The sequence below is a fragment of the Oenanthe melanoleuca genome, chromosome 13 (assembly GCF_029582105.1).
Source record: "Oenanthe melanoleuca isolate GR-GAL-2019-014 chromosome 13, OMel1.0, whole genome shotgun sequence".
Lineage (NCBI taxonomy): Eukaryota > Metazoa > Chordata > Aves > Passeriformes > Muscicapidae > Oenanthe > Oenanthe melanoleuca.
Genome location: NC_079347.1, coordinates 3443294 through 3471115, shown reverse-complemented (window position 1 = coordinate 3471115; position 27822 = coordinate 3443294). Strand labels below are relative to the sequence as shown.

General features: G+C 55.4%; 1 protein-coding gene across 3 annotated transcripts in view; it reads left to right on the top strand.

Annotated features, from left to right (window-relative positions):
- Positions 1–27822, top strand: part of ARHGAP26 (Rho GTPase activating protein 26) — a 104084-nt gene that overhangs the window by 53083 nt on the left and 23179 nt on the right. For all 3 annotated transcript variants that reach the window (XM_056502578.1, XM_056502577.1, XM_056502579.1), the window contains exons 13-19: positions 4134–4199; positions 4875–4949; positions 9015–9102; positions 10136–10194; positions 10822–10927; positions 24168–24327; positions 25563–25695. In XM_056502578.1, the coding sequence (XP_056358553.1) occupies positions 4134–4199; positions 4875–4949; positions 9015–9102; positions 10136–10194; positions 10822–10927; positions 24168–24327; positions 25563–25695 (687 nt within the window). The remainder of the gene's footprint in view (positions 1–4133; positions 4200–4874; positions 4950–9014; positions 9103–10135; positions 10195–10821; positions 10928–24167; positions 24328–25562; positions 25696–27822) is intronic.

Genomic DNA, 27822 nt, shown 5'->3' with positions numbered 1-27822 from the left:
GTAAAAAACTTCCATTTCTCTCACCTAATCTGACCCTCAATCCTCCTTTCCCAATCCTGGCAGCTCACTGGCAGCTAGAGCCCTGAAAACTCATTTCTGGTAAAACTGTAATCTCATTCTCTGCTCTCTGCTTCATGATCCCCCCTCCTCTGTGGTTCTCATTTCCAGAATGCCTTTGTCAGGATTCCCACAGGGGTGGTTCCCTGGCACAGGAGGGGAGGCAGAGGAGCTGCTGTGACCTTGCCCTGCCTGGCTCACAGCTGGAGCCAGCCAGGCTGGCAGGGCTGGTTCAGCCCTCCTGCCCTTCCTGATGCTCTGACATCTCACATCAGCATAAAGGAAAGGAATTAATGGATTAAATAGGAATAATCTGCCAGGCAAAAATAGAAGGGGATGAGATCAGTTCAGTAGTACTTGGGATGAGGTCAGGTGAGTGTGGGGTGTGTGGGCAGAGCTGCTGTGCAGGTGCTGGGGGAATGGTCAGACTTGGTGACCTTAGGGGGCTTTTCAAACCCAGATGATTCCATGGATCTGTGATCTGGACACAGGAGATCCAGATCTGCCTTTGGTCTGGACCATTGCTGAGCCCAATCATTTGGTAAATGACTGAGATAAAGAGCAGATGCTCTGAGAGAGGGGAAATCAAGCTTTTACAATGCTCATTAAAAGTTAAATTTAAGGGTGGATAAAGGCACTTTGGATATTTAATCAGATATTATTTCTACTGCAAATAAATCCCTGACCTTTCCTGATCCAGAGCTTGACAGTGAGTGGAAGAGTTTATTCATCTGCTTAGGGGGATTATGCCAGGTCACTTCCCTGCAGAGGCTCTGCTGGGTTTCCTGCTGCTGCTGGGATCCAGCCCTGCCTGCCCTGCAGGGGTGTGGGATCATGGAATCATGGAGAGGGTTGGGCTGGAAGGGACCTTAAAGATGATGCAGTTCACCCTGGGCTATGGGCAGGGACATCTCCCACTGTCCCAGTTCCCCCAGCCCTGTCCAGCCTGGCCTTGGGGGCCCAAAAGTGCAATGGGCTAAAGGAAAACTGCTGTTTGTGAGAGCCTGAGGCAGTGATCCCAGCTGGGAGCAGCACACAGGGACACCCACAGCTGTCACACCAGTGCCAGTCCAAGGCTGAGCTGGGTTTGCTGCAGCAGGACATTCCCCACAGTGTGGTTTTGGGCTTCTCAGGCCCCTGTGCTCATCAGCTGTGCCCTGCTGGTGGGTGGCTGTCCTGGTTTAAGGACAGGTATCTGCCAATAAAGGCAGGAGCTTCTCTTTGGAATGGAGAATGTAAACCCCTTCCCTCCTAATTATTATTATAATTTTTGAAATTAAGGGGCTCTCAGGTAAAGAGATGGGAATTAGGAATAACAGTTCTTGACTAGGAAAATTAAAATAGCAATGCAGTATTACACAGAACAATCCCAGCCCTGCCAGAGTCAGAATCCAAGCTGACACCCGTCAGTCAGTCAGGGTGTTGGCACAGTCCCATTCAATGGTGGCTGCATCCTCCTGCAGGGGCAGATGTGGTTCAGCTGGAGCAGTGCTCCTGGAGAAGGTGCAGTTTCCTCTGAAGCTCCAGGGGTGATGTGCAAAGGTCTGGTTTTCCTCTGGAATCCAGTGGGAAGAAGGTTCCTTGGTGTCCCAAATGTCAGTTTTTATCTGGGTAGGAAAGGCTTGGCTCCTCCCCTGGCTGGAGCATCTCCCATGGGATGATGGAATTTTATCAGTCATGCCCTGGGACTCACTGGCCATTAAGAGGAGATATCTCCTGGAGGGAGGATGGGCTGTGGGAAGATAAAGATGATTGCCCAGCTGGTTTAAAGCTGGCCCATGAGCAGATAATGTGTGCCAGGAGATCAGGGTCACTGCCCAGCTGGGTTACCAGATGGGACAGAATTCACATTTCTGTCACACCCTGCACTGCAGCCCTGGGCTGTGGCACGTTGGTTTGTGCTGCAGCCTCCCTGGGAGCCCTGGGGGTGCCCAGCAAACCCCCTGCAGCCCCTGCATTGCCCCGTGGCACGGGCAGCTCTGTGCCTGTGCTGGCTCAGCACTGCAGCCTGCCTGCCCAGAAATACAGAACTGAGCTGTTTCCTTGTGCCAGTGACAGACAGAGCCCACCCCAGCACAGCACCCAGAGCCAGGGATTAGGAGGGGCTCAGTGTGAGTGTGGGCTGGCAGCTGCCCCAGGAGGGTGGAGGGGCAGGGGGTGCCAGGCAGGGAGAGGCACAGCCAGCCTGGGAAGTGCCAGCCTGGGCACTGCCAGCCCTGGGCACTGCCAGCCTGGGCACAGCCAGCTCTGGGCACAGCCAGCCTGGGAAGTGCCAGCCTGGGCACTGCCAGCCCTGGGCACTGCCAGCCCTGGGCACAGCCAGTCTGGGCACTGCCAGCCTGGGCACTGCCAGCCTGGGCACAGCCAGCTGTGGGCACTGCCAGCCCTGGGCACAGCCAGCCCTGGGCACAGCCAGCCCTGAGCACAGCCAGCCCTGGGTACAGCCAGCCTGGGCACTGCCTGCTCTGGGCACAGCCAGCCCTGGGCACAGCCAGCCCTGGGCACAGCCAGCCTGGGCACAGCCAGCTGTGGGCACTGCCAGCCTGGGCACAGCCAGCCTGGGCACAGCCAGCTGTGGGCACTGCCAGCCTGGGCACAGCCAGCCTGGGCACTGCCAGCCCTGGGCACTGCCAGCCCTGGGCACAGCCAGCCTGGGCACTGCCTGCTCTGGGCACTGCCAGCCCTGAGCACATCCAGCCTGGGCACTGCCAGCCCTGGGCACAGCCAGCCTGGGCACTGCCAGCCCTGGGCACTGCCTGCTCTGGGCACAGCCAGCCCTGGGCACTGCCAGCCTGGGCACAGCCAGCCCTGGGCACTGCCAGCCCTGGGCACAGCCAGCCCTGGGCACAGCCAGCCTGGGCACTGCCTGCTCTGGGCACAGCCAGCCCTGGGCACAGCCAGCCTGGGCACAGCCAGCCCTGGGCACAGCCAGCCCTGGGCACAGCCAGCCTGGGCACAGCCAGCCCTGGGCACTGCCAGCCCTGGGCACAGCCAGCCTGGGCACAGCCAGCCCTGGGCACAGCCAGCCTGGGCACAGCCAGCCCTGGGCACTGCCAGCCCTGGGCACAGCCAGCCTGGGCACAGCCAGCCCTGGGCACTGCCTGCTCTGGGCACTGCCAGCTCTGGGCACAGCCAGCCTGGGCACTGCCTGCTCTGGGCACAGCCAGCCCTGGGCACAGCCAGCCCTGGGCACTGCCAGCCTGGGCACTGCCAGCCTGGGCACTGCCTGCTCTGGGCACAGCCAGCCCTGGGCACAGCCAGCCCTGGGCACAGCCAGCCCTGAGCACTGCCAGCCTGGGCACTGCCAGCCCTGGGCACAGCCAGCCCTGGGCACTGCCAGCCCTGGGCACTGCCAGCCTGGGCACAGCCAGCCCTGGGCACAGCCAGCCCTGGGCACAGCCAGCCCTGGGCACTGCCAGCCTGGGCACAGCCAGCTCTGCCTCTCCCACCCTGCCATTCCCCAGGGCCTGCAGCCTGCCCTGTTTTTGCCCAGCCCTCTCTGAGGGGCTCCTGCCCCCCTGGCAGGTTTTCCAAACCCGTCTCTAGGGAGGAGCTGATTTCCATAAGGAATAGCTGCTGGTGGGCAGTGGGGAAAGTGCTCTGTGGGATGAATTCTTCCAGCAGCTGTTTGGGTGCCTGTATTGGTGATTCCTTGAACTCAGAAGTGAAAACCTGCATTGGCACAAGGGAATTGAGTTGTCCATCCTATTGACTCTCATCTTTTAGCTCTCACTCTTGGCACCTCACGTGCCACTTTCACGGATTTGTTCTGTCAGAATGTATGATTTAATTTCTTTCCAAGCATCCCATTGTCAATTTTCCAGACAAATTTGGGTTATCTCACCTTGATCCTAAATGAATTTTGTCCATCTGCTGGGTAGATGCCTGGCAGAGCCCAGGGCAGGGCCTGGTTCAGAGGGATGGTGGAATGGTGATGAGTGTTTGCCCTGGTACCAACTGCTGCACTGGTGTTTCTGTGCCCTCACTTATCTCCTGCTGCTGTGGGCAGTAGTGATTGCTGGGTTCAGGAGCAGCCCTGCCAGCTGTTCACCCCTGCTCTCTGCCCTTCCCTGCAGCTGCCCAGCTGGACAGCATCGGCTTCAGCATCATCAAGAAGTGCATCCACGCTGTGGAAACAAGAGGTAGGGCAGCTCTGGGGCAGCTGCTGTTGCTTTCCTGCCCTTTCCATGCACAGAATGATTCCTCAGCCCTGGGGCCCACATCAGATGAGCCCATGACTGCTCAGGCTGATCCTGGGCAGCGTTTGCCCCACGGCTGGGCCAGCAGGGACTCACAAACAGAGTCAGGAAATGTCACCCTGGGTGTGCCAGAGGGGGGACAGGACCCAAGGGGGGGTCACTTCAGCGTCCTTCCTGCAGGAATGCTGCCAAGCACGTCCTCTCATGTGGGATTCCATCCCCAAAACCTCTGGTGGATCTCCTTGTGTACAGCTGGGATTGTCCCAGCCCCGAGGGATGGGATGCAAAAGGCTCAGAGCTCAGCCTGAAGAACTTGGCTCAGTAAAATTTCCCCAAATTGTCCTGGTTAAGTGCAGATCCTGCACTCCCTGCCATGGCTGTGGGAAGGAGGAAAAGTGTCCTTAGATCCTCATTCCTGATCTAAGTGGGGATAACACTTCTAATGAAATAGAACAGGATATGTGAAAACCTTGATCTCAACCCCAAACTTTACCATCTTCTGTAGATTTGTATTTGATTGGTGAGAAGGTTTCATTGGGTTTTTGAGAAGTCAAAGAAGTGGAAGAAATCTCAGCAGCTCTTGTGCCCTTCTGCTAATCAGTTCCTTGTTTTTCCCAGGGATCAATGAGCAGGGGCTCTACAGGATCGTGGGGGTGAACTCCAGAGTTCAGAAGCTGCTGAGTATATTAATGGGTGAGTAGCTGGAGTTTTGTTCAAGGCAGGCAGGCTGTGCTGCTCTCAAGTGTTGCCAAGCAGGAGAGAGGCTCTTGTCAGGGTCCCTGGGGTGGTGGCTGTGCCTTAGGTGCTGCTCTGAGGGGAGGACACGTGTAGGGCCTGGCTCCAGCAGCTCCTGTGCAGCCACTGGTGTCCTGCTCACACATGCTCTGGGCTCTGGCAGCCTTCCCAAATGCAAACCAAAATCTTCAAAGAAATAGCTGAGAGCTTTGGCTTTTCATCTCCTACCTGCCCCCTTGTTCCCAGCACCCTTTGAAATGGTTTTCTCCTGGCTGTTGCTTGCTGCCTGTGGCTGTTCTTGCTTTCCCCACAGACTTTCTCGTGCCTGTTTCTCTCAGGCTTGCCCAGAGGTTCCCAGTGTGTGTTTCCCTGGTGGCTGGGACAGTGGATCCTGCAGCTCTGGATGCTCCACAGACACAAAGTGCTGGGTCTGGCAGTGTGGACAGAGCCATTTCAGCCCTCACAGGCAGCATTTCCATCCACAGCTGCAGCCCTGGACAGTCTGTCTGTCTGTCCAGACATGCCTGAGACACAGCAGTGGAGGGAGAGCAGAGCTGGGCTGGAGCAGGGCAGCTGCCCTTGGCCAGTCCTGCCTGGTGCTGCTCAGACTTGGCAAAACCAGGGATGAAATAGCTGCAGGAATAGGGAAAGTAATGCTTACTAATTTGTTAGTGCCCCATGGAATGTGTTTGTTACTCCTTGGGGCAAACGTGTGGCATTTCTGGTCATCTTCTTCTTTCCCTTCACTTACTGCCTTTCCTCTGCTCCATGCCTTCCCTCTCCTTGTCCTCACAAAACTCCTGCTGATTTCTTCTTTCAGAAGGTTTTCATCTGTTGTGTTTGAACATCTTTTCCTTCTCCTTTTCCTTCTTTTCCCACCATTAATGTGTTCAGTGAGCCCATGGTGGCTGTTACTGTCAGTGTTAACCTGTGAAGACAGAAATGCAGGTGGTGGAGCAGAAGGGCACAGCCCCACGTGCTGTGGCATTTGGAAAGTTCAGGGCAGTCACGAGAGCTGTGCCTGGTGCTGTCACTGGAGAGGTTTGGCTCGGGCTGGGGCCATGTGCAGGTGCCAGGGCCGTGGGACAGTGCTGCTCCCTGGCACACACAGGGAGGGCAGGGACCCTGCTGAGCACAGCAGGCTGGCCTGCAGCCCTGGGCAGGTCCTGGCAGCTCCACAGGTGATGCTCAGCATGGATGGAGCCTGCTCTGTCAGGTGTCCTGTTCTGTCACAAAGGTGCCAGTGCTGTGACAGATGGCCAAACCTGCTGGGTGAAGAGCTCTGCAGGGCTGGGAGGATCCAGTTTTGGACAGCATCCAGCATCCATGATCTGCTCAGCCTCTGCAGGCACTCAGCTGCCTCCTGTGTCTCATCAGGAGCTGATAAATCGCTGCTGCTGCTCCGTGTCCTCCTGGGTGAAGCTCTGAGGAGGAGCTCAGGGCTGGAACTGGGACCTTTTGGGAATCCCCCATGCTGCTGATTGTTGGGATGCTTTGCAAACCATAATTCCTCCAAATTGTGGGGGATTAAATCTCCATCAGCCCGGGGTTTGGGCTGTGTGAAGTCAGTGTGACACGGGAACGTGTCCCTTGTCAAACCCATCTGTCCTGCTGCCCCCGGGCTCCTGCAGGAGGAGCCAAGCTGTGCTTGCACTGTCAGGTTTCCCTTATATTTAGAAATGAATGTGGACAGTGTTGGTGCCTCACATAGAGTCTAAATGGCAGGAGGATCGAGTTTCCTGCCTGTGCCAGGGCACTGCTGGGAAGCTCTTCACGGGGTGTCCTGCAGGAGGGCACAGCTCTGGGGCAGGTCTAGCTGGGTCTGGGCTGGGTGAAGCACTGGGGGTGCTCCCAGGGCAGATCAGCTCCCCTGCATTCACGTGCCATCAAAATGAGGACAAAACCCCAAAATAACCCCAATTGGTCAGGGGGAGCTCCCATGAGAGGGTTTGTTGTGGCCCAGCAGGTCTGAGCTCTGCTCAGGGGGAGCTGAGCTGCTCCTGCTCCTTCCCCCACGAGGGCTGGGGCTGCTTCCAGTGAGCCCCTCACTGGAATGTCACCCTGGGGCTGCTTTGGAAATCCCTCCATGATAATCACACTGGGGGATCAGGAGCTTGCCCAGGCTGTTCCCCTCACCCTGGAGATGTTGGTGAGAGATTTCAGATCAGGGATTGGCACAAAAGCATCCCCAGGGTTGAAGCTGTCCTGGGCTGTGGGTGCTCCCCAGCCTGCCCCCAGCTGTGGGCAGTGTCCTTGGGGCAGGCAGGGCTGGCTGCCACCCCTGCCTGGGACACAGCTGCTGCAGCCCCAGCCCCTTGCAGGCTCAGAAACCTGAAGGTCAAGGGGAGCTGATTAACTGCTCTGAGCCTTTTCATGGGACTGACTGTGGAATTTCACCTCGTGTTCCTGATCCTGCCTAGAGACTGCTGGGGGAACCTTTGCAAAGACACAGTCTGGCCTTGCTTGTTCTACTTTGCTAAAAAGTTTTTTTTTTTTTTTTTTTTTTTTTAAAAGATGAAACTTCTGGGTTTTTTTGTTTTGTTTTTCTTTTTTTTTACTATGCCAAACTTATCTTGACTCTGTTAAAATTCCCTCCTTGTAGAGGCAGTGCTGTAGGAAGTTTCCTGGGCGTTGAGTCAGGAGGATGGAGGTCATTTGTGTGATTGCTGAGACACACATGATCTTTGTGTGAATATGCATTTCTTACATATTTCCTTTTCCAAGCACCTCTTGATGTTCTTTTTTTTTAATTTAAAATAAACCCTTTGCCCTGTGGGAAAGCTGAGCTCTCTTCACTACATTTTTTAAGCAGGTTAAAAATTGCCCAATGCTTACATGGGGCTTTAAAATTCAAAAGTGCATTATTTGTGTCTGTGAAAAGGCAAAAAAAAAACCCTGAGCTGAGCCTGTGGGAGCAGCTGTCAGCAGCTGTGGCTGTGTCACCCTGGGCTTGGGGACAGTGGGAGCCCTGGCACCTGCCCTGCTCCCCAGGGACACTTGGCACTGGTGGGACCCAGCCAGGGACCCCCTCAGGGCCTTCCCTGGGCTTCTGGTGGGAGCAGGATCCTGGCTGAGTGTCCAGGATGGAGTTAGCAGAGAGCACTGGGGGAGCAGCAGCCAGGCAGGAGAGGTCAGCACAGGGGGCACTTCCATGCTTGGTTATTCCATGGCCCTGGTTTGGTGATGCTGAGCTCAGTTTGGTGTTCCTGGCTTTGGTTTGGTGTTCCTGGCCTTGGTTTGATGCTCCTGGGGCTCAGTTTGGTGTTCCTGGCTTTGGTTTGGTGTTCCTGGCCTTGGTTTGGTGCTGCTGGGGCTCAGTTTGGTGCTGCTGGGGCTCAGTTTGGTGCTCCTGGGGCTCAGTTTGGTGCTGCTGGGGCTCAGTTTGGTGCTGCTGGGTTCAGTTTGGTGCTGCTGGGTTCAGTTTGGTGCTGCTGGGCTCAGTTTGGTGCTCCTGGGGCTCAGTTTGGTGCTGCTGGCCTTGGTTTGGTGCTCCTGGGGACCAGTTTGGGTCAGCCGGGCTCAGTTTGGTGCTCCTGGGGCTCAGTTTGGTGCTGCTGGGCTCAGTTTGGTGCTGCTGGGCTCGTTTGGTGCTGCTGGGGCTCAGTTTGGTGCTGCTGGGGCTCAGTTTGGTGCTGCTGGCCTTGGTTTGGTGCTGCTGGGCTCAGTTTGGTGCTCCTGGGGCTCAGTTTGGTGCTGCTGGCCTTGGTTTGGTGCTGCTGGGCTCAGTTTGGTGCTGCTGGGCTCAGTTTGGTGCTGCTGGGCTCAGTTTAGGGCTGCTGGCCTTGGTTTGGTGCTGCTGGGCTCAGTTTGGTGCTGCTGGGCTCAGTTTGGTGCTGCTGGCACACTCCATCCCCACTGCCCCTGATTCCCTTCTCTTCCCTCCCATCCCAGTGAGTTTGGCCTGTCCTGGGTGATGAGCCCCAGGCATGTCCTGAGCTGGGAACAGCAAATGAAATGGGGTGTGATGGTCTCCCCACACTGAAGGACTTGCCCTTCAGTTAGTGCTTTTTGTCTTTTCCACAGATCCCAAGACAGCCACAGAGACAGACACAGAGATTTGTGCAGAGTGGGAGATCAAGACCATTACTAGTGCACTGAAAACATACCTGAGGTAAGAAAAAAGCCTCACCTGGCTTCAGGAGGGGTTTGGTGCTGGCCTGGGATGTTGCTGCCTGCTCTTTCAGACCCTTCACAGCAGCCCTTCTATAGACACAGAGCAGAAACTGCTCCTGGGGAGTTTATTCTGCCTTTTCCCTGCCTTTCAGTGTGTTTGAGCAAGATCTGGGGAGCACACTGGGCTCTGACAGATGCACAGATTATACAAACACGTTTATAAAAGCTCATTCTTGCATCCCCTGCCTTGATTTAAGCTTTTCCCTGGGCTTTTCCCAGTGGATTTCCCCCTCCTGAGCAGGGGCAGAAGGGGAGGCAGAGCTGTGTAAGCACAGGGGCTGTGGAGCTCTGCCAGCTCTGCTGTGGTTGTGATTTCTGTGTGTCAGTATCATCCTGGGGATCTTCCCAGCAGCTCTGGGTGTTGGCAGCCAGCAGCATCTCATTTTGCACAGCGTGCTCCTACCTGTTGTGACCACAGCTCCTTGTTCTCAGTGGCTGTGCTGGAGAGAGCCAGGGAGCAAAGAGAGCCTAAATCCAATTAGGGTGATAAGAGTAATTAGCCTGGTGGATCTCAGCCTAGAAAATCACAGAATTTTGCATGATTGGCAACCTTTGCTCCAGAGTCTGAACTGTTGGCAAAGCAGAGAGGAATGTGGGCAGCACCAGTGTGTCCCTCTGGGTGCAGCAGTGGGAGGGGACAGGGCAATGGGGATTGGGAAAGTTTTACAACTAGGCTTGTTAATCTTTTAAATTTGTTTTCAAACTTACTTGGAGACCCTGGGCTCGGTAATGCACTGAAGCTGTCTTACTGAAGGAATGCTGAAATTAAAGATTAGTTTAGTGGTGAATAAATCAAAGGCCCTTGCATAGATCTCACTCCTTCTGATGGGGGGAATTAATTAGAGTTGGTGTTGCTTAATTCTGCTCTTTTCAAAATGGAGTTGAGTTTATTGCAGGGGCAAAGCTTTCTTATGTGGATTGTGTTCCTCAGATGTGTTCTGTGCCTTTTCTGTTTCCTTTTCATCTTCCAGAATGCTCCCAGGGCCCCTGATGATGTACCAGTTTCAAAGGAGCTTCATCAAAGCAGCAAGTGAGTGGTTGATGCTCGTGGCCCCTCTCCCAAGCAGGAGCCTCACTTGCCAGGGGCTGCAATGCCCCTGCCCTGCCTGGGCTGTGTCCTGGCCAGCAGAGCAGGGCTGGAGCTGGGCTGGAGCTGGCAGGAGGAGGAGGAGGAGGAGGAGGAGGCTCAGGCAGTGCTGGAGTGTGGGGCTGGCTGCTCTGACCAAACTGCACCATGGTGTTTGGGGGCTCCTGGGCTGTGTTTGCTTCACTGCCCAGGGGAAGGGGCTCTGCTGGGAGCAGGGGATTTTCTGGGAGGGGGATGTCAGCAGAGCCCCATGGCCATGGCCTGGGCTCCTCCAGCAGCTCCCACTCTGCACCAGCAGCCTGTGGAGCTCCAGCTGCTCCAGCCTGGCCTGCCCTGGGCACTCTGCACATGGCAGGGTGCCTGTGCTCCAGCCTGTGCTCCCCTGGCTGGAATCACTCTGGCTGCTCCCAGCCCTGCCCCGCTCACTGTGCTCTCCCAGCCCCCTTAGTGTCTTCCTTTGGAAACAGCTGGATGGAGCAGCACCATGGGGAGAATCTGCAGTGCCTGGGTGTGGGATGGAGTCAGGACAGTGTTAGGGATGGAGATAAATCATCTTCCCTCCCCTTGCAGAGCTGGAGAACCAGGAGTCCAGGGTGTCAGAGATCCACAGCCTCGTCCATCGGCTCCCAGAGAAAAACAGGCAGATGCTGCACTTGCTCATGAACCATTTGGCAAAGTATGTTTATGACTGATGTGTTTTTCTCTCCTTTTTCCATTTCCTCTGAAAGTCAATAGTGGTGGAAAAGTTTCCTTGTGTGTGTGTGGTTGAGTCATATCTGGCTGGCAGCTGGAAACCTGCGTGAGAGTGAAGCCAGGGCTGAGAGAGCAGAGGGGGTGGGAGGAGGGACAGGAGCTCCCCAGGCAGCCCCAGCCCCCCCTGGGCAGCACCTGGAACCCATCTGCTGCTCCTGTGAGCACCTGGAACCCATCTGTTGCCCCTGGGAGCACCTAGAACCCATTTCCTCCTGGGCACCTGGAGTTGCTGTTAATGGCCTGGAGTGGCTTTGGCTGCCCGGGAGCTGAAGCTCCCCACGTGGTTTCAGAGCAGACCTGCTGCTGAAGGACTAAAAGTGATTTCTTTGCACAACAAATGACTGCTCTGGGGCATGTTTTCTGCCTCTATGCACCCTGATGAATCAATATTTTTGTGTTACCTTGAAACTTTGCGAGGGCGAAGGAACGGGATAATTTTTTTTCTTTGGGTGGTAGAGCTGACCTGTAATTTCCCATCTCCTTCCTGCTCCTGCAGGTTCCCATGGAAACCTTTGATTAGTGTTTTAGAAGTGAAAGCATCATCAGGTGTTTGTGGCAGCCTCAAGGCTGCAGGGCTGGACCTGCCCTTGCACCAGTGCTGCAGGAGCAGCAGGGCTGGGGCAGCACTGGGAGACCTGGGGAATGATTTAATCAGGATCACTGCTTAGGAGGAGATCTGGAAGGATCCAAGTTATCTGTTTCAAAGAAAAAAATCACAAATTATATTTGAAATAGGCTTAAATACAACTCCAGATGTTTTCCTGTGGCCTGGGCTTGTGCCTGCTCCGTGGGGTCTGTTAAAAACCAAATTAGGTGTTGGTTTCAAACCTTCTGCATTTACAGCCTGAAGCCAAGGCCAGTGGTTCCAGGTGCACCCATCAGCCAGATGGGATTGCCCAGAGCAGCTGTGGCTGCCCCTGGATCCCTGGCAGTGCCCAAGGTCACTGGACACTGGGCTGGGAGCAATGGGACAGTGGGAGGTGTCCCTGCCATGGCAAGGAGTGGAACTGGATGAGCTTTGAGGTCCCTTCCCACCCAAACCATTCTAGGATTCTGTGATTTTGTGCAGGGAATCTGTAATTGCTTCAGTGTTTTCTGTCTAAAGGAAAAACCTGGTGATGGAGTAGAGATGTGGAGTCAGGTTTGCAGTGGGATTTGTGCTGCTGTAGTGGGGAAGGAATTCAAACAAAACAAACTGTGTGTGGTGGTGTGTGTGCTATTTTAGGAAGAGAAACAGCTCATGGTGTTATTTAATAGGAAAAAAATTATCTCAGAGAAGGGCAGGAAGCTGAGGAGGGAGAGCCTGCTGAGCTCTCCAGCCCTGGTGCCATTGCTGGGGGATCCTGGGCTGAGAGGCAGGGCCAGCCCCAGGCACAGGCTGACAGCACCCAGGGACAGCACCCAGGGACAGCACCCAGGGACAGCACCCAGACCAGGAGCATTGCTCTGATCCAGAGGCATTGCTCTGATCCAGGGGCATTGCTCTGATCCAGGGGCATTGCTCTGATCCAGGGGAGCACCCAGGTTAGGGGCAGCACTCAGACACAGGGGCAGCACTCAGACCCAAGGGGAACACCCAGGTCCAGGGCATTGCCCAGATCCAGGAGCAGCACCCAGATCCAGAAACATTTACCAGACCCAGAAACATTTCCCAGATCCAGAGGAGCACCCAGATTCAGGGACATTGCCCAGACCCAGAGCAGCACCCAGACCCAGAAACATTTACCAGACCCAGAAACATTTCCCAGATCCAGGAACATTTTCCAGTTCCAGGAGCAGCACCCAGATCCAGGGGCATTGCTCTGACCCTGGGGCATTGCCCAGACCCAGAGCAGCACTCTGATCCAGGGGCATTTCCAAGTCCCAGGAACATTTCCCAGTCCCAGGAACATTTCCCAGACCCAGGAACATTTCCCAGTCCCAGGAGCAGCCCCCAGATCAGGAGCTGGCTCATCCCTGCCTAGAGGAGCTGCTTGAGGCTGCAGTGCCATTGAGCCAGGCTAAAGGCAGGAGTGGAGAGAAGCCTTCACATCTGCAGCAGATGTTGCAGGGAGGGGCTGGCTGCCCTGGGGATGCTCTGGGTGGCACCAGCTGGGTCTGGGTGCTGCTGAGAGCTGGGCACCCACAGGCAGAGCCAGGGGCCCCTGGCTGCCCTGCACTGCTCAGAGGGTTTGTCTCATCTGTTTCTGTCTGGGGTTTTTATTTTAAGTAACATATGAATAATCAAGATTTGCATGTTTATCTGATGAGCTAAAAAAATATTTCTCACAGTCCTGCTGTGGAGATTTCTGACACTAAAACCAGAATCTGGGCTGAGCAGCTGAGTAAGGAAAGAGCCTTTCTTTAGTCATGGGTGGTTTCTGACTTCTGTGTTTTTGGGGTGTACGTGTCCTGCTGCACTGATGGGGGATGTGGGGCTCCTCATGTGGTGAAGCTGCAGTTTTTATTAACAGTAATAAAGCTGGTAAGACAGATGATATGTTAAAAAAATGGCAATTATTAACCCAAATATCAGACAGGATAAACCCTGGAGGTGGCTGAGCAGTGCCCTTCCATGTGGTGGGTCCCATGGCAGCTGGGGCCACAGAATTGGGGTGCAGTGAGAGGAGTCCATGGGGGAGGAGAGAATAAATCTCATGATAGAGAATTATTTCAATTTCTGCCTCTTTGTGCTGCCTTCTGCCTCGTGTCCATGTGTCCAGGCATGTCTCTGTGGCCCAGAGAGCAGGAGCAGTGCCCAGCCCTGCTCCTCTCAGGCTTCCATCCTGCACCAGGCTGGGATCCTGTGATTAAACCTGTTTGTTTTAATGCCAAACTATCCAAAGTGAAACAGGGTGTTGGGCTGGTGGTGGCTGAGCCAGGGCTGCTGCTGGAGTGGAGCTGGTGGCAGAAAATTGCCATTTTTGTTAGTGGAGCTGCAATATCATCCCTTCTCCTTCTTTTGCCATGTACTTTCTCACCCAGGAGTCAATGCTGTGGAGCTGCAGAGCAGGGGGATTTCACTCTGATTACATTTCAGGCATTCAGGGAATTATTTTTCACTCATGGCCATGGTGTGACACCTGAGCTGTGCTGTGTTCTGGTGGCAGCCAGTGCAGGCTCACAGCCCTGCTGAGGGCTGGCATCACTGCCCCTTGTGCCAAGGCCATGCCCCTGCAGCCCTGCAGCCCAGCTGTGTGTGCAGGGATTTAGCAGAGTTCATTATCTCTGATCACTCCTAGCTGAGCCTGGCCAGCCCTGCCTGGCTCCCTTTGCTTTTGCTGTGCTGGTGTTTTCTCCTTGACGTGTTCTAACCAAGATGACAGTGATTGTTATCTCCTGCACTAATTGTTTGCTGTTTATCAGGGCCATGGTTTCCAGGGGCTCTGCAGGGCAGCTGCTGATGGGATCCAGCAGGACTGGGTCCCTCCCCAGAGCCTGGCACCTTCCAGAGGGGGCTCTGCTCAACCAGAGCAGAAATTCCTCCAGGTCTCCTGCCTAAGAACACCAGCAGGGTTTGTTTAGCGTGGGGCTGCCCTGCAGGAGCTGCTCTGGTGCCACCTCTGTGCCCAGCAGAGCCCCCAGGGCACCTGGGTGGCAGCTCCCCAGGAATGTGCTCTCCTGGCCTTGCTGTGCTGCTTCCCCCAAGGTGCAGCCACAGGGAGGCTCTGGGCTCTGCTCTTGGCACAGCAGCTCTGGTTTCATCCTGTGGCAGCTGTTTATGCTGCTGTCTGGTAACTATTCATTTGCTTGATTTATGTATTGCTTCCAGTAAGTCATTCTTGTCCAGGATGTTCTGGAAATTTCCACTAGCCACTGAGGCCTGTGAGGTGCTCCCCTGTCGTGTGCTGCTGGCCCAGTTTGGCTGCCAGGAGCAGGCAGGAGCTGTGGCTGGGCCAGGCACTCCTCTGGGGATGCCAGCTGGATGCCCAGTGCCTGATTCTGCTGCTCTGGGATCAGTGCAAAGCCCTGAGCTCAGTGCCCAGAGGATCTGGGTGCTCCTGAGAAAGGGAGGTGACATGGAAGGAGCCTCCCTGTGGCACATGGTCCTTGTGGGGGCTGGCAGGTCCTGCTGTGCTCTCACCCCTTCTCCTTTTCCCCTACTTGCAATGAGCTGGCTTTAGGGTCCCTTCCAGCCCAAGCCATCCTGCTGTTCCATGGCTCTGTGATTTGTGCTCTGGAGCTGGAGCTGCCTTGTGGAGCAGCAGCACCTTTGGCTTCTCCTTTGCTCTCCTGTCCCTCAGGTGCTTCCTCAGAGGAGAGACAGCCCTGCAGCACTCTGTGCTGCCCTTGCCAGCCCTGCCTCCCTCTCACTCCTCTGCTTTTGTTTTTAATATGAGATTCTGCAGAATTACAAACCACCACAAAAAGCCCTGTAGGTGTTCACTGGGTTTTTTGGGCTTGGCTTCCTGTAATGTGTAAATTAGCAAAAGGTTTTGTTCTGCTTCTGCAAATGAACTTTTAACCCTCTCTGTCTGGATTGTCCCTGGAGCAGCTGTGTGGGTGCTGGTTGCTTTTCCTTCCAAATTCTCTAAAAGTCCTTTCATTGCATGCAAGCTCTTCAGTTTTCAGCTGGAGGGGAATGTCCCCAGAGGCTGCAGACTCTTGTTAGGTTCCTTTGCACCCACACCCTGCACAAGACTCGAGTCTGGAGATAGGATAACGGGATTTTGGGCTAAAGCTGGCGTCACCAACCTGGCATGGTGATTTAGCAGCTCGTAACAAAGCACCTGCTGAGGAGTTTCTGTGGTTGAACATCTCTGCCAAGCTCCTCCTGCATCTCCAGGAGCAGCACCAGGCATTTTGCATTCCTCAAGTGTGAATTCTTGTGGGCTTGTGTCTGAACTTGGTGGTGTTGGGTAGAGGTTGCTGATAGCTCATCATTGCCTGGATTATTTTTAATTGTTTATCACACTGAAACTGAAACTGGCTATGGAAAGAGATTGAATCAAGAGAGGGCAAAAGATTTCCAATAACTGGTTGGAGTCTCTGTGGTGGTGTCTGCACCCCACAGACAGAGTGGGATGGAGATTTCTTCACGAGCACATCCTTGGTTGCTCTGTGTGAGCAGAGCCAGCACTGAACCAAACTCAGTCTGGGAGGTTTTAGTCAGACAGTCTTTCAGCAGAGCAGAGGAGACTGAAAATCAGCATTGCCAAGACATCTTTGAGCTGCAGTGTTGGCCAGGGTGGGTGAGGGATCCCTGGCCCCAGGATCACAGACAGGTTGGGGCTGGCAGGGACATTTCAAGGCCACCTTGTTCCAGCCCATGTATGTGAGGCTCAGAGCTGGGGCACTCAGGGGGTTCCCAGTCTGGGCACAGCCTGGTCCCACTGGCCAAGGAGAGAGGAGCACTTTTCCTGCTTATCCCCTATATTCCCTTCCCTCCAGCACCATCTCCTAGGAATCCAGTATTTTGGAGGGATGAGCTCCAACCTTGCATTTATGAAGTGAATGAGCTCCAAAATACCTTTAAGGGAAAAAGAAAAAGTTCATCCCCCCGTTCTTCGCTGCACTGTGTGAAGGTGCAGCTTGCACCAGGCACCTCCTGCCCTGCCCTGGGAGGTTCCTGTGGTTCCTGTGGGAGCTGCCCTGGCTCTCCCTGCTGCTGCTGCCTGCAGTCCCTGGAGCCCCGTTTGCTTTGGCTCCTGTCCACGCAGCAGGCTGGAGGCGCTGGCTGTGCCACAGCAGAGCTCACCCCGAGCTGCTGTGCCAGGCTCTCCTGCCCTGTGCCATGGCCTTTGTCACTGCAGGGTGGCAGAGCCTGGGGGGTGGGAGAGAAGCTGCCCGTGAGCAGGGCCTTGCTGGGGTGGCACTGGGGGTGGCAGTGGGATGGCACTGGGGGTGGAACTCAGGGATGGCACTGGGGTGGCACTGGTGGGTGGCACTGGGGTGGCACTGGGGGGTGGCACTGGGGTGGCACTGGGGGTGATACTGGGGTGGCACTGGGGTGGCACTGGCGTGGCACTGGGGGTGATACTGGGATGGCACTGAGGGTGGCACTGGGGTGGCACTGGGGTGGCACTGGGGTGGCACTGGTGCAGTTTGCAGCCATGGCACTGTTGCACCTGGTGGTGTTTGGGGTGAAAGCGAGCAAAGGGGCAGGAAGGGCCTTTGCAGGGGTTTCACAGAGATGTTTATGTCAGTGTGTGCATTGCCCATGGCTCAGGGAACAAAGGCCAGGTGCTTTGTGAGGGTCCAGGTTAAACAGATGGGATGGGCAGGGCAGGGAGAGCATCAGGGACCAAATACCAGGGGACAGGGGGTGGCACAAGGGTGGGTTTAGGGCAAAGGGCCAGCAGGGAATCAGGGTGGGAGTGACCAGAGGCTGAGGCACAGGGAGAGGGGCTGACCCAGGGAGCAGAACAGGAATATCAGGAGCAGGCAGTGTGAGAGGCCTCTCGTGTTCCCTCACTGGGAACACCTCTCTGGGTCCCCACAGCTCCCATTTCTTTATAACTAAAAAGATGCAACATGGCAGGCCCTGTCCCAGCCCTGACCCCTTTGCTGGCTGTGTTTGTGCAGTGGAAACCATGGTGACATTTGACATCAGCCCTGGCCCTGCTGTGGCTTTCCCCAGGCTGCAGTGCAAGCCTGCAGGGCTGTGCTGGGCACAGGGCATGTGCCAGCCTGGTGCCAGCCAGCCTGGGAGGGCTGTGAGCAGGGCTGGGCTGGCTCTGAGGGTGGCTTTGGAACCCCCTGGCTCAGGGTGGGACTCCTGGGCTGCAGCAGATGAGCTCCCTGCGTGTTTCCCTGCAAGTCTCAGCACGTTTGCTGCTCCATGATCTGCCTGCTGATACTGAGCCTCACTTCTGGCCTCAGTGGCTTCTCAGTGCAACATGAGCCCCTTTTTCTCCCTGGGAGTGAACCCAGGCATCCAGCTGTGGCCAGATCCACCCAGGAGAGACAGCCAGTCCTGTTGGAGCAGGTCAGAGCCTGGGATCAGTGCAGGCACAGCTTTGGTCCCAGCTGAGCAGGGAACCTGAGAGCAGCAAGGGTTTTGTATTCAGCAGGTTTCCCCCTGTCTTCACTGGCAGGTTGTGTCATTCCCTGGTGACCTGTCCTCTCCTGGGTGCTCTGTGCACTCCTCAGGCTTGGCTCTGCTCTCTGGAGCAGTGGGAGCTGTGGAGCTGAGCCTGGCTGTGTCCATATTCCCAGTGCTCCCAGTTCCCAGTGTGGCTGGGTGAGCCCAGTTTGCTGCTCTGGCCCTTGCAGAACAGCCTGAGGAGCACAGGCAGAGCCTTGATGAGGGGCAGGGTGAGGGGATGGTGGCATTCCTGAGCCTGTGTGCTCCACTTTGGGAATCATGGAATTTCAGAGCTGGAAAAACCCACTAAGATCATCATCTCTCATTGCCCCAGCAGTGCCAAGGCCACCACTGGCCCGTGTCCCCAGGTGCCACATCCCTTTGAACAGCAGGTGAAGCTGGTTGTGCTCCCTGCTGCTCCACCTGCCAGCAGCCCCTGCACACCAGTGTCCCTGCCACTCCTGCCATGCCCATGTGCCTTTCAGGAACCAGTTAGGAATGTGGGATGGGCTGATTTAGCTGCCTGGGACACCAGTGGGTGCTGCTGCAGCTGGAATTGCACCCCTGGTTTCACCAGCCCTGTGCTGGGTGCCAGTGCCAACATTCCTGCAGTGAGCACCTGCTGCCCTCCCAGCACCAGACACGTTCCCCATGGCTTGGGGTGACAGCTGAGTCACCCCAGGGACTGCAGGGCCACCCTCCCTGGGGACACCTGAGCGGGGCCAGCCCTGCCCTCACCAGCCCAGTGAAACTCAGCAGTGTGCAGGGATGATTCACTGCAGCCAGGAACAGCTCCCAGAGCTCCTTAGATTGTGTCTGCTCACTGCCCCAGCTGTGTGCTCAGGCTGCCCATCTGTCTGTCTGTCAGTCTGTCCCTTCCAGGCAGGGGCATTTCTGGAGCACAGGGCTGGTGAGGAGCAGCTGGGGGAGCTGGAAAGGGGCTCAGCCTGGGCCAAAGGAGGCTCAGGGGGATTTCTGGCTCTGCACAGCTCCCTGCCAGGAGGCTGTGGGCAGGTGAGTGGGAATCAGCCTCTGTGCCTGGGTACAAGTGACAGGATGAGAGGAAATGTCCTCAAGGTGCAGTAGGGGAGGTTCAGGTTGGAATGAAGGAAAATTCCTTCCTTGAAAGGCTTGTCCAGCCCTGTCACAGGCTGGACAATGGAGTCACCATTGCTGGAGGGATTTAAAACTGTGCAGATGTGGCACCATTCTTGGTGGTGGCCTTGGCAGTGCTGGGGGAGCAGCTGGGCTTGGTGGTCTGGGAGGGCTTTTCCCACCTGAGTGACTCCATGACTGTGGGAACAAGGCTGGTGGCTCTGGTGCCTCTCCACCCAATGTTCTGCCTCTCCTCCCTCTGCTTTTTACCTTCGCTCCATGTCCAGAGTTAAAGGTGTTTAATTTCTATCCAACTACCCAGAGCAGCCTAAATAATTTGGGGATTGCTGGCCTCTGTGTGGTTGGCTTGTCACATTAAACAGAAGCTGTGCTGGTGCTGGCAGACAGGGGATGGATTTTTACCTGTACCAGAGGAATGAGCTGCTTTATTTTCCATCCCATGAGGAGTTGCTAGGCCAGCCACAACAAGCACTTTGATTGCAGAGGTTTGTCCCAGGCATGGAAATAGAAACACTCCAGCCTTTCCTTTTGTTCCCTTCCAGTGGTTGTTTGCTCAGGGATTTTGCTCTGAATCAGGGCTGAGATTCAGATCCATGCATTCCATGTATAAAAAACGTGTTTATATATAAAATACACAGCAGTTTACACATATATATAAATACATACATCAAATACATGCAGGAAGTAGTTCCAGACATGGGAGGCAGCAGTTCTGTGGGAGCAGAGCCAGGAGCCCCCGTGGCACCCACTGGAGCTCTGACCACACTGGAATATTTACTGTTCCCTGCTTCCCCTGCACTGAACCTTGGCTACCAATTACCCCTATTAAACTGTGTTTGGTCATGGCAGTGATTATACAGTATCCAGGCAACATGGGCATAATCTAATTTAACACCCAACATGGATTTACTGTGGTTCTCCTTTGTTTGGCTGGAAGGGAATGAGAAGTCAGCAGTGTCCAGGGACACCCTGGGGAGTGACAGCCACTGTGAGCCCAGAGCAGGAGGGAAGTGAGGAGGTGAAGCATTTTCCTCCTTTAGTTTGTGCTGCATTTTCCTCCTTTAGTTTTTGCTGCTCATTCCTCCTTTAGCTGTTGCTTTCTCCTGTGCTGGAAGTGGCTCCTGTGAAGTGGGGAGCAGAAAAAGGACCCACAGAAATGAGTGATTCTCTCAGAGAATCACTCAGTGCAGCTCTCTCAGTGCATCAAGGGCCAAAAGGAAGCAGGAGGTTAAAAGGGAAATACAGTGGATGCTTGGGAGACTTCTGAAGAGCAGCTGGGGAATGGCACTGACAGTCCCTGCTGAAGAGCCCCAGCATTAAAGCCCCACTTTGGGCTGAGAACATCCATCTTTAGAAACTGTGGCGTTATTTCCTAGTACAAAGGATGGTGAAGAGGTGTAATTTAGAGTAAATTATCCTGTGGGTAATGGATGGGGAATTTGAAGGATGTGAAAGGTGAATCATGTTTTGGAGCACGGCTGTGGTGACCCAGTACAGGGATGGCATTGCTGGAAAAGTACCTGGGGTGCAGAGCAGGAGCTCATGGTTTGTTCCAGAAGGGAGCCAGGTTTGTTCCAGAGGGGAGCCAGGTTTGTTCCAGAAGGGAGCCAGGTTTGTTCCAGAAGGGAGCCAGGTTTGTTCCAGAGGGGAGCCAGGTTTGTTCCAGAAGGGAGCCAGGTTTGTTCCAGAAGGGAGCCAGGTTTGTTCCAGAAAGGAGCCAGGTTTGTTCCAGAAAGGAGCCAGGTTTGTTCCAGAAGGGAACCAGGTTTGTTCCAGAAAGGAGCCAGGTTTGTTCCAGAAGAGAACCAGGTTTATTCCAGAAGGGAGCCAGGTTTGTTCCAGAAGGGAGCCAGGTTTGTTCCAGAAGGGAGCCAGGTTTGTTCCAGAAGGGAGCCAGGTGTGTTCCAGAAGGGAGCCAGGTGTGTTCCAGAAGGGAACCAGGTTTGTTCCAGAAGGGAGCCAGGTGTGTTCCAGAAGGGAACCAGGTTTCACAGCCACAGAACAGCTTCCAGAGACAAGGTCAAGTCCCTGGGGAGGGGTTTGGTGTGGAGGTGAGGGCTCACCCTGGGCTGAGTGGGCAGTGCCTGTGGCTGCTGCTGTGGGACATGTCCTGCCTGGGAAGCCATTAATAGTCTGAAATAATTAGCAGGACCACGCTCAGCTGCCTCCCTGTAATGAGCTGGTGACAGTGCAATTTATTAGAGTGATGTAGGGCATGGTAACAGTAATGAGAAATGGAGGCACCTAATTTTGTGAGACTTAGATCAATTTGGTTGTTTTTTTATAAATGAACATTGTTTCACTAACCACAGAAGATCATTAAAATTATTATTTTATTAGTGCTTTTGGAAACCATTTGGACTGCAGCTGCCTTTTTCCATATCCATGAATGTGTGTCTGAAATGCAATTTTGCAATGCAAAAATGTCACTGGGAATTGGGAGTGATGTGGGTGGGAGTGGGGGGAGGTTTGAGTCCCCATACAGGTGTTATTTACTATTTATTGTTCCTTACTGGACCTGTTCTGCTCCATGAGGAGAGTTGGTTTCCCCTCCCAGCTTGGCTGGGATGGGGATGGGGATGGGGATGGGGATGAAGATGAGGATGGGGATGGGGATGAGGATGGGGATGAGGATGAAGATGAGGATGGGGATGGGGATGAGGATGAAGATGAGGATGGGATGGGGATGGGGATGAGGATGAAGATGAGGATGGGATGAGGATGAGGATGGGGATGAGGATGAGGATGGGGATGGGGATGAGGATGGGGATGAGGATGGGGATGAGGATGGGATGGGGATGAGGATGGGGATGGGAGAGGCTCTGTGCCAGCCAGGGATGAGATGCCAGCCTGGCTGGGTGGCAGTGTCAGCAGCACATTGCCATCTCTGTGGCACAGCCCTCTCCATGAGCCCCAGCCATTTACTGACACTGGAGATTTCCAGCAGGCTGTGATCAAATATTCAGAGCTTCCTGGCAGTGGGGCAGTTACGGGTAGGAGAGAGGTCCTGTCAGCTCCCCAGGGCTCTGGGCAGCCCCTCCCCACTCTGAGCTTGGAGGGGACAGCTCTGCCTGTTCCCCAGGGGTGAAATGTGCACAGCACAAGGATCCTTGCCCAGGCAGTGAGCAGGGCTGGTGTTGATGCTGGGGGGCTGAGCCAGCAGCCCTGACCCCCCTTGTGATGAGGCCCCTGCCTGCTGCCTCAGGAGATGTGTGCAGGGGTGAGTTCTTTGCTGGTTCAGGTGAGATTTGGATGGGAAAGGATGGAAAGCATCTTTTCTGTTTAGCCAGCCTGGGCTTCCAGCGTGCTGAAATATGCTGAGCTTGCACGTGAATGTCTTGACCCCAAGATCAATGGTAGAAACTCAGCAATGAATTCTGGGGTCAGCCCAGCAGGTGAGTCTGAGCCTCACTGGAAACGGGAGAGAAAGTGAAGGAAAAGGAACTAAACCCCCTCAGGCTCCAGCTGTGTGAGCACACAGCCTGAGGCACCACAGCTCCTGCTGGACAGCTCAGGAGCCAAGCACAGGAGACTCTGGAGACAGGGCTGCACTGCAGGTGCTGGCACACCTGTCTGTGACTCAGCAGTGGCAGGTCCTGGCACACACCTGTCCCTGTGACTCAGCAGTGTGCAGGTCATGGCACACACCTGTCTGTGACTCAGCAGTGTGCAGGTGATGGCACACACCTGTCTGTGTGACTCAGCAGTGGCAGGTCCTGGCACACACCTGTCCCTGTGACTCAGCAGTGTGCAGGTGATGGCACACACCTGTCTGTGTGACTCAGCAGTGTGCAGGTCCTGGCACACCTGTCTGTGACTCAGCAGTGTGCAGGTGATGGCACACACCTGTCCCCTGTGACTCAGCAGTGTGCAGGTCCTGGCACACACCTGTCCCTGTGTGACTCAGCAGTGTGCAGGTGATGGCACACACCTGTCCCTGTGACTCAGCAGTGTGCAGGTCATGGCACACACCTGTCTGTGACTCAGCAGTGTGCAGGTGATGGCACACACCTGTCCCTGTGTGACTCAGCAGTGTGCAGGTGATGGCACACCTGTCTGTGACTCAGCAGTGTGCAGGTGATGGCACACACCTGTCTGTGTGACTCAGCAGTGGCAGGTCCTGGCACACCTGTCTGTGTGACTCAGCAGTGTGCAGGTGATGGCACACACCTGTCTGTGACTCAGCAGTGTGCAGGTGATGGCACACACCTGTCCCTGTGACTCAGCATTGTACAGGTCCTGGCACACACCTGTCCCTGTGACTCAGCAGTGTCTCTGTGACTCAGCAGCCTCAGGGGCACCTGCTGAGCTCTGTCCAGCTGAGCTCCTGCAGCCCAGCCTGGCCCAGGGGTGTCCCTGTAGCCGTGTCCCCTCGGGACACTTGTCCCCTTGGGGGAGCTGCCAGGGAAACCCCTCAAACACCAAAACCAGGGTGCCACATCCTCAGTGTGAGCTGCTTCACCTTGCTGGGCTGGTCTGTGCCCTCTTGTGAGCAAAAGGAGATGGAGGAGGTGAGGAGAGAGGCTTGGGTGTCCCTGTGTGATGGGAACACGTGGGGCACAGCATTTGGGGGCAGAGCCCCATCTTGGCCCCCCAGCCAGCCTGGCTGGGCCAGAGGGGACTGACCTCTGCTGCTGGAATGGCTGGGAAGGAGTTGGCCTTTGGAAGAGATGAGGTCACTCATTGAGCTGGAGAGCAGTGTGTGTCAGAGGTCCAACAATTTGTTTTCAGAAGGGTTTTGAGCATTAATGATTCAAGATGTTTTCCTGGGAGTGGTTTGCAGCGTGAGGCTCAGTGGCTGCCGTGGGGTTGAGGTTTTATGGGATTAGTCAATTCATGGAGGCTGCAAGGTCTCCAGGAGCACAACAGTTAAATTTGTACTTTTCCACATGGCTGAGCCTTCAAGGAGCTCACCAGGAGCGTGAAAAATGTAAACAGGGTTGTAAGCCTTGTGCCAGCCACGAGGCAGGGAAGGCAGGGAGGGGCTTCCCTGTGGATTAGCTCCATCACCTACTTCATTCCCTCCCTCCTTTTTTCCCAGAGTTGCAGATAATCACAAGCAGAACCTGATGACTGTTGCTAATCTGGGTGTGGTGTTTGGGCCGACGCTGCTCCGACCTCAGGAGGAAACGGTCGCTGCCATTATGGACATCAAATTCCAGAACATTGTGATTGAAATTTTAATAGAGAACCACGAGAAGGTAATGGCTTCCCTTGCCTCTCTCCTGTCAGTATTTATGGAAAGGAATTGGTGTGTCTTTGCCCAGGCACCCCCTGCCTGCCCATGGCTGGTGGCCCCACATGGGGCTGTGCCAGGGAGGGGGCAGCTGGCTCTGGGTTTGGGCTGTGGCTGTGGAAGCTGTGCTGCTCCAGCACGTCTGTGTCATCCCAGGGTGAGTCAGCATGGCCGTGCCTCCAGCACAGAAATTCCCTTTCTCCCCTTCCCACTCTTTAGTGGGACTTTGTCCTTGGTTTCAAGGGGATGAACACTAAAGCAAACCTGTGAGATGCTCAGTGGCTCCTGCTCTGCTGACTAAATCCAGGTTTATCCAAGTGCTGGCTGTATCCAGTGTTGGTCTGAGTCCTGCTGCATTTGTGTTTGTTGGGTGGGTGCTGTGCTCTGTCAGTGGAGCAGTGGTGGCTCTGTGGGGATGAGGTCCTGGCTGTCCCTCCCTGGATGCATGTGCTAAAAAATACCATTTTCTTCTAAGTGCAGCCAGTTCCCTGATTATGGTCTTTTGTTAGTTTGGTTTTGTTTGGAAGGGAGTAACAGATTTGTGCATTTGGGCAGCAAAGGCAGAAGTAGAAAGTAGCTTGGCCTGGCTGGGGTGGCATCATGGCTCTGAGCCCACATTGTGCTTTTGGGAAAGCCTGGCCATGCCAGCTGTCTGTCTGTCTGTCTGGGGCAGGTAGGGCAGGAAAGAGCTGAGGAATGGGTTCAGTGGACTCCAGCAGTGGAGAGAGGCTCAGAGAGAGCTGGTCTGGAGGGGTCACTGCCCTTTCTGAGCCTGGGGTCAGGAGAAAAAGGAGCAATACATAACCCAGTATCAGCAAGCAGCAAGGCTGCTGCTCTTTGGGGTTTTGTGCAGTTTTAAAATTTCATCCCCTTGAGAAAAATGTGATTACTCAGTTTTCTGACAGCTGTGGCTGGAAGTTGCAAAGACTTTCCCAAGCTGGTCTGCAGCCCTGGGGGCACAGGGGGACCCTGGCTGGGCTGCTCCTCATCACCTGCACCCCAAAAAGCAGCAGAGCGCCAGTGTCAGGGTTCTTCACAGCGTGTGTGCATCGTGGCTGGAAGGAGAGGGGTGCAGGCAGAGCGGGGATGTGCAGTTCAGGGATCTGCCCCAGAGCTGCCCTGCAGAGTGTGTGTGTCCCTCAGGGGGCCCTGCCCTGCTGCAGGGCTGCTGCCCGAGCACGGCCTGTCCTTATTCCGCAGATATTCAGCACGGCGCCGGAGGCCCCGGCGGGCGCGACGCTGCTGCAGCCGCGCAGGAAGAGCTCGGAGCCGAAACCGCCCTCGTGCAGCGAGCGGCCGCTGACGCTGTTCCACACGGGGCAGCCCGCAGAGAGTGAGTGTGTGCTCAGGGAGTGTGAGTGTGTGCTCATTGAGTGTGTGCTCACTGAGTGTGAGTGTGTGCTGAGCGAGCGGCCGCTGACGCTGTTCCACACGGGGCAGCCCGCAGAGAGTGAGTGTGTGCTCAGTGAGTGTGTGCTCAGAGTGTGAGTGTGTGCTCACTGAGTGTGTGCTCACTGAGTGTGAGTGTGTGCTCACTTAGTGTGTGCTCAGTGTGTGCACAGCGAGCGGCCGCTGACGCCACTGAGTGTGTGCTCACTGAGTGTGAGTGTGTGCTCACTGAGTGTGTGCTCACTGAGTGTGAGTGTGTGCTCACTTAGTGTGTGCTCACTTAGTGTGTGCTCACTGAGTGTGAGTGTGTGCTCACTGAGTGTGAGTGACTGAGTGTGTGCACAGCGAGCGGCCGCTGATGCTGTTCCACACGGGGCAGCCTGCAGAGAGTGAGTGTGTGCTCAGGGAGTGTGAGTGTGTGCTCAGAGAGTGAGTGTGTGCTCAGGGAGTGTGTGCTCAGGGAGTGTGTGCTCAGTGAGTGAGTGTGTGCTCAGTGAGTGAGTGTGTGCTCAGGGAGTGTGTGCTCAGTGAGTGAGTGTGTGCTCAGTGAGTGAGTGTCTGCTCAGTGTGTGCTCACTGAGTGAGTGCTCAGTGAGTGCCTGTGGGCACGGTGCCCAGGGGCTGCACTGCCCTGGCACTGCCCTGGCACTGCCCTGCACTTCTCCTGCCATTCCCCTGCTCCAGCTGTGCCCGCATTTCCCTTGGCCATCCCCTGCCCATCCCCTGCCCATCCCCTGCCCATCCCTGCCCATCCCCTGCCCATCCCTGCCCATCCCTGCCCATCCTTTCCATCCCCTGCCCATCCCCTGCCCATCCCTGCCCATCCCTTTCCATTCCCTGCCCATCCCCTGCCCATCCCCTGCCCATCCCTGCCCATCCCCTGCCCATCCCTGCCCATCCCCTTTCCATCCCCAGCCCATTCCCTGCCCATTCCCTTTCCATCCTCTGCCATCCCCCTGCACTTCTCCTGCTGCCAGGGGAAGGGACGATTCCATGACAGGGTCAGGATTCTGTTTCCTCTGCTGTTGCCGTGGTGGGGAGTGGAATCTCTGCTGGCATCCAAGCCCTTGAGCAGGGCTCCAGTGGGGCTGCCCTAGCACGGGACAAAGTGCTGCTGTCCCCTCCCCTGCCCTGCCTGGCCCCTTCTCATGTGTCTGGCCCGTCATCGCTGCCATCAGCTGCGGGTGCCACACCTGTGGCCAGGGTGGCCACCCGGGATTTTGGGATGCCCTGGGGCACTTTGCCTTTTACAGACAGGAAAACTCGTCCAGGAGGTTCGGCATTTTCCTGAGGATTATGTACCATGGCAGTTTAAAAATGTTGGAGCTCATCTTTCCATTTCTGTCACTAATTGATGCTCCAGATATTTGGGTGAAGGAGCCAAGGCCCTGCCGGTGGGGTGGCAGAAATGTGTCTGCTCAGGCTGTTGTTTCATGTTACAGCCTGAACCCAATTCCCAGCTCTCTGCTTCCTCCTGCCCTTGTGCTGCTGGGGCCAGGCAGCTGCACACTGGGAGCTCTCCCAGTTTGGTAAAAACGCAGCAGAGTCTGCTGGTGAGCAGGACAGGCACAAGGGGAGCCAGGAGCGGGGCAGGGCTGGGGGCACAGAGTGCTCTGAGCACTGTGCTGACCTCAGAACGTGGGTTTGTGGTTGAGTCACTGCTAATGAGCAGGCATTCTCCTTTGGGAAGGACCTGGTGGGTTTGAGGATGCAGTGGTGCCCCAGAGCTCTGGGGACAGCTCTCACTGAGGCCTCAAATATCAAACTCTGCCTTTGAAAACTTCCAGCCCAGTCATTTATTTGCTGCTAACTGACTTGTCAGCCTGCAGGCTCTGCAGGCTGCTGGACTCTGTGTGCCATCCTGGGAGAGGAACTGAGCTCACTTCTTTATTTCTGCTTTTATTTATTCCCATGTGAAGCAACATTTTCTTGGTTTTCCTCCTGACAGTCTATAACCTCCTGTGTCTTTGGGAAGCCACTGCTGTTTTATTTGCCTTCCCTGCTGCAAATCATGAGAAATATGTGAGGTTTCCTTCCTTCTTCTTTTCTTCTTCCTTTCCTTTCTTACTGG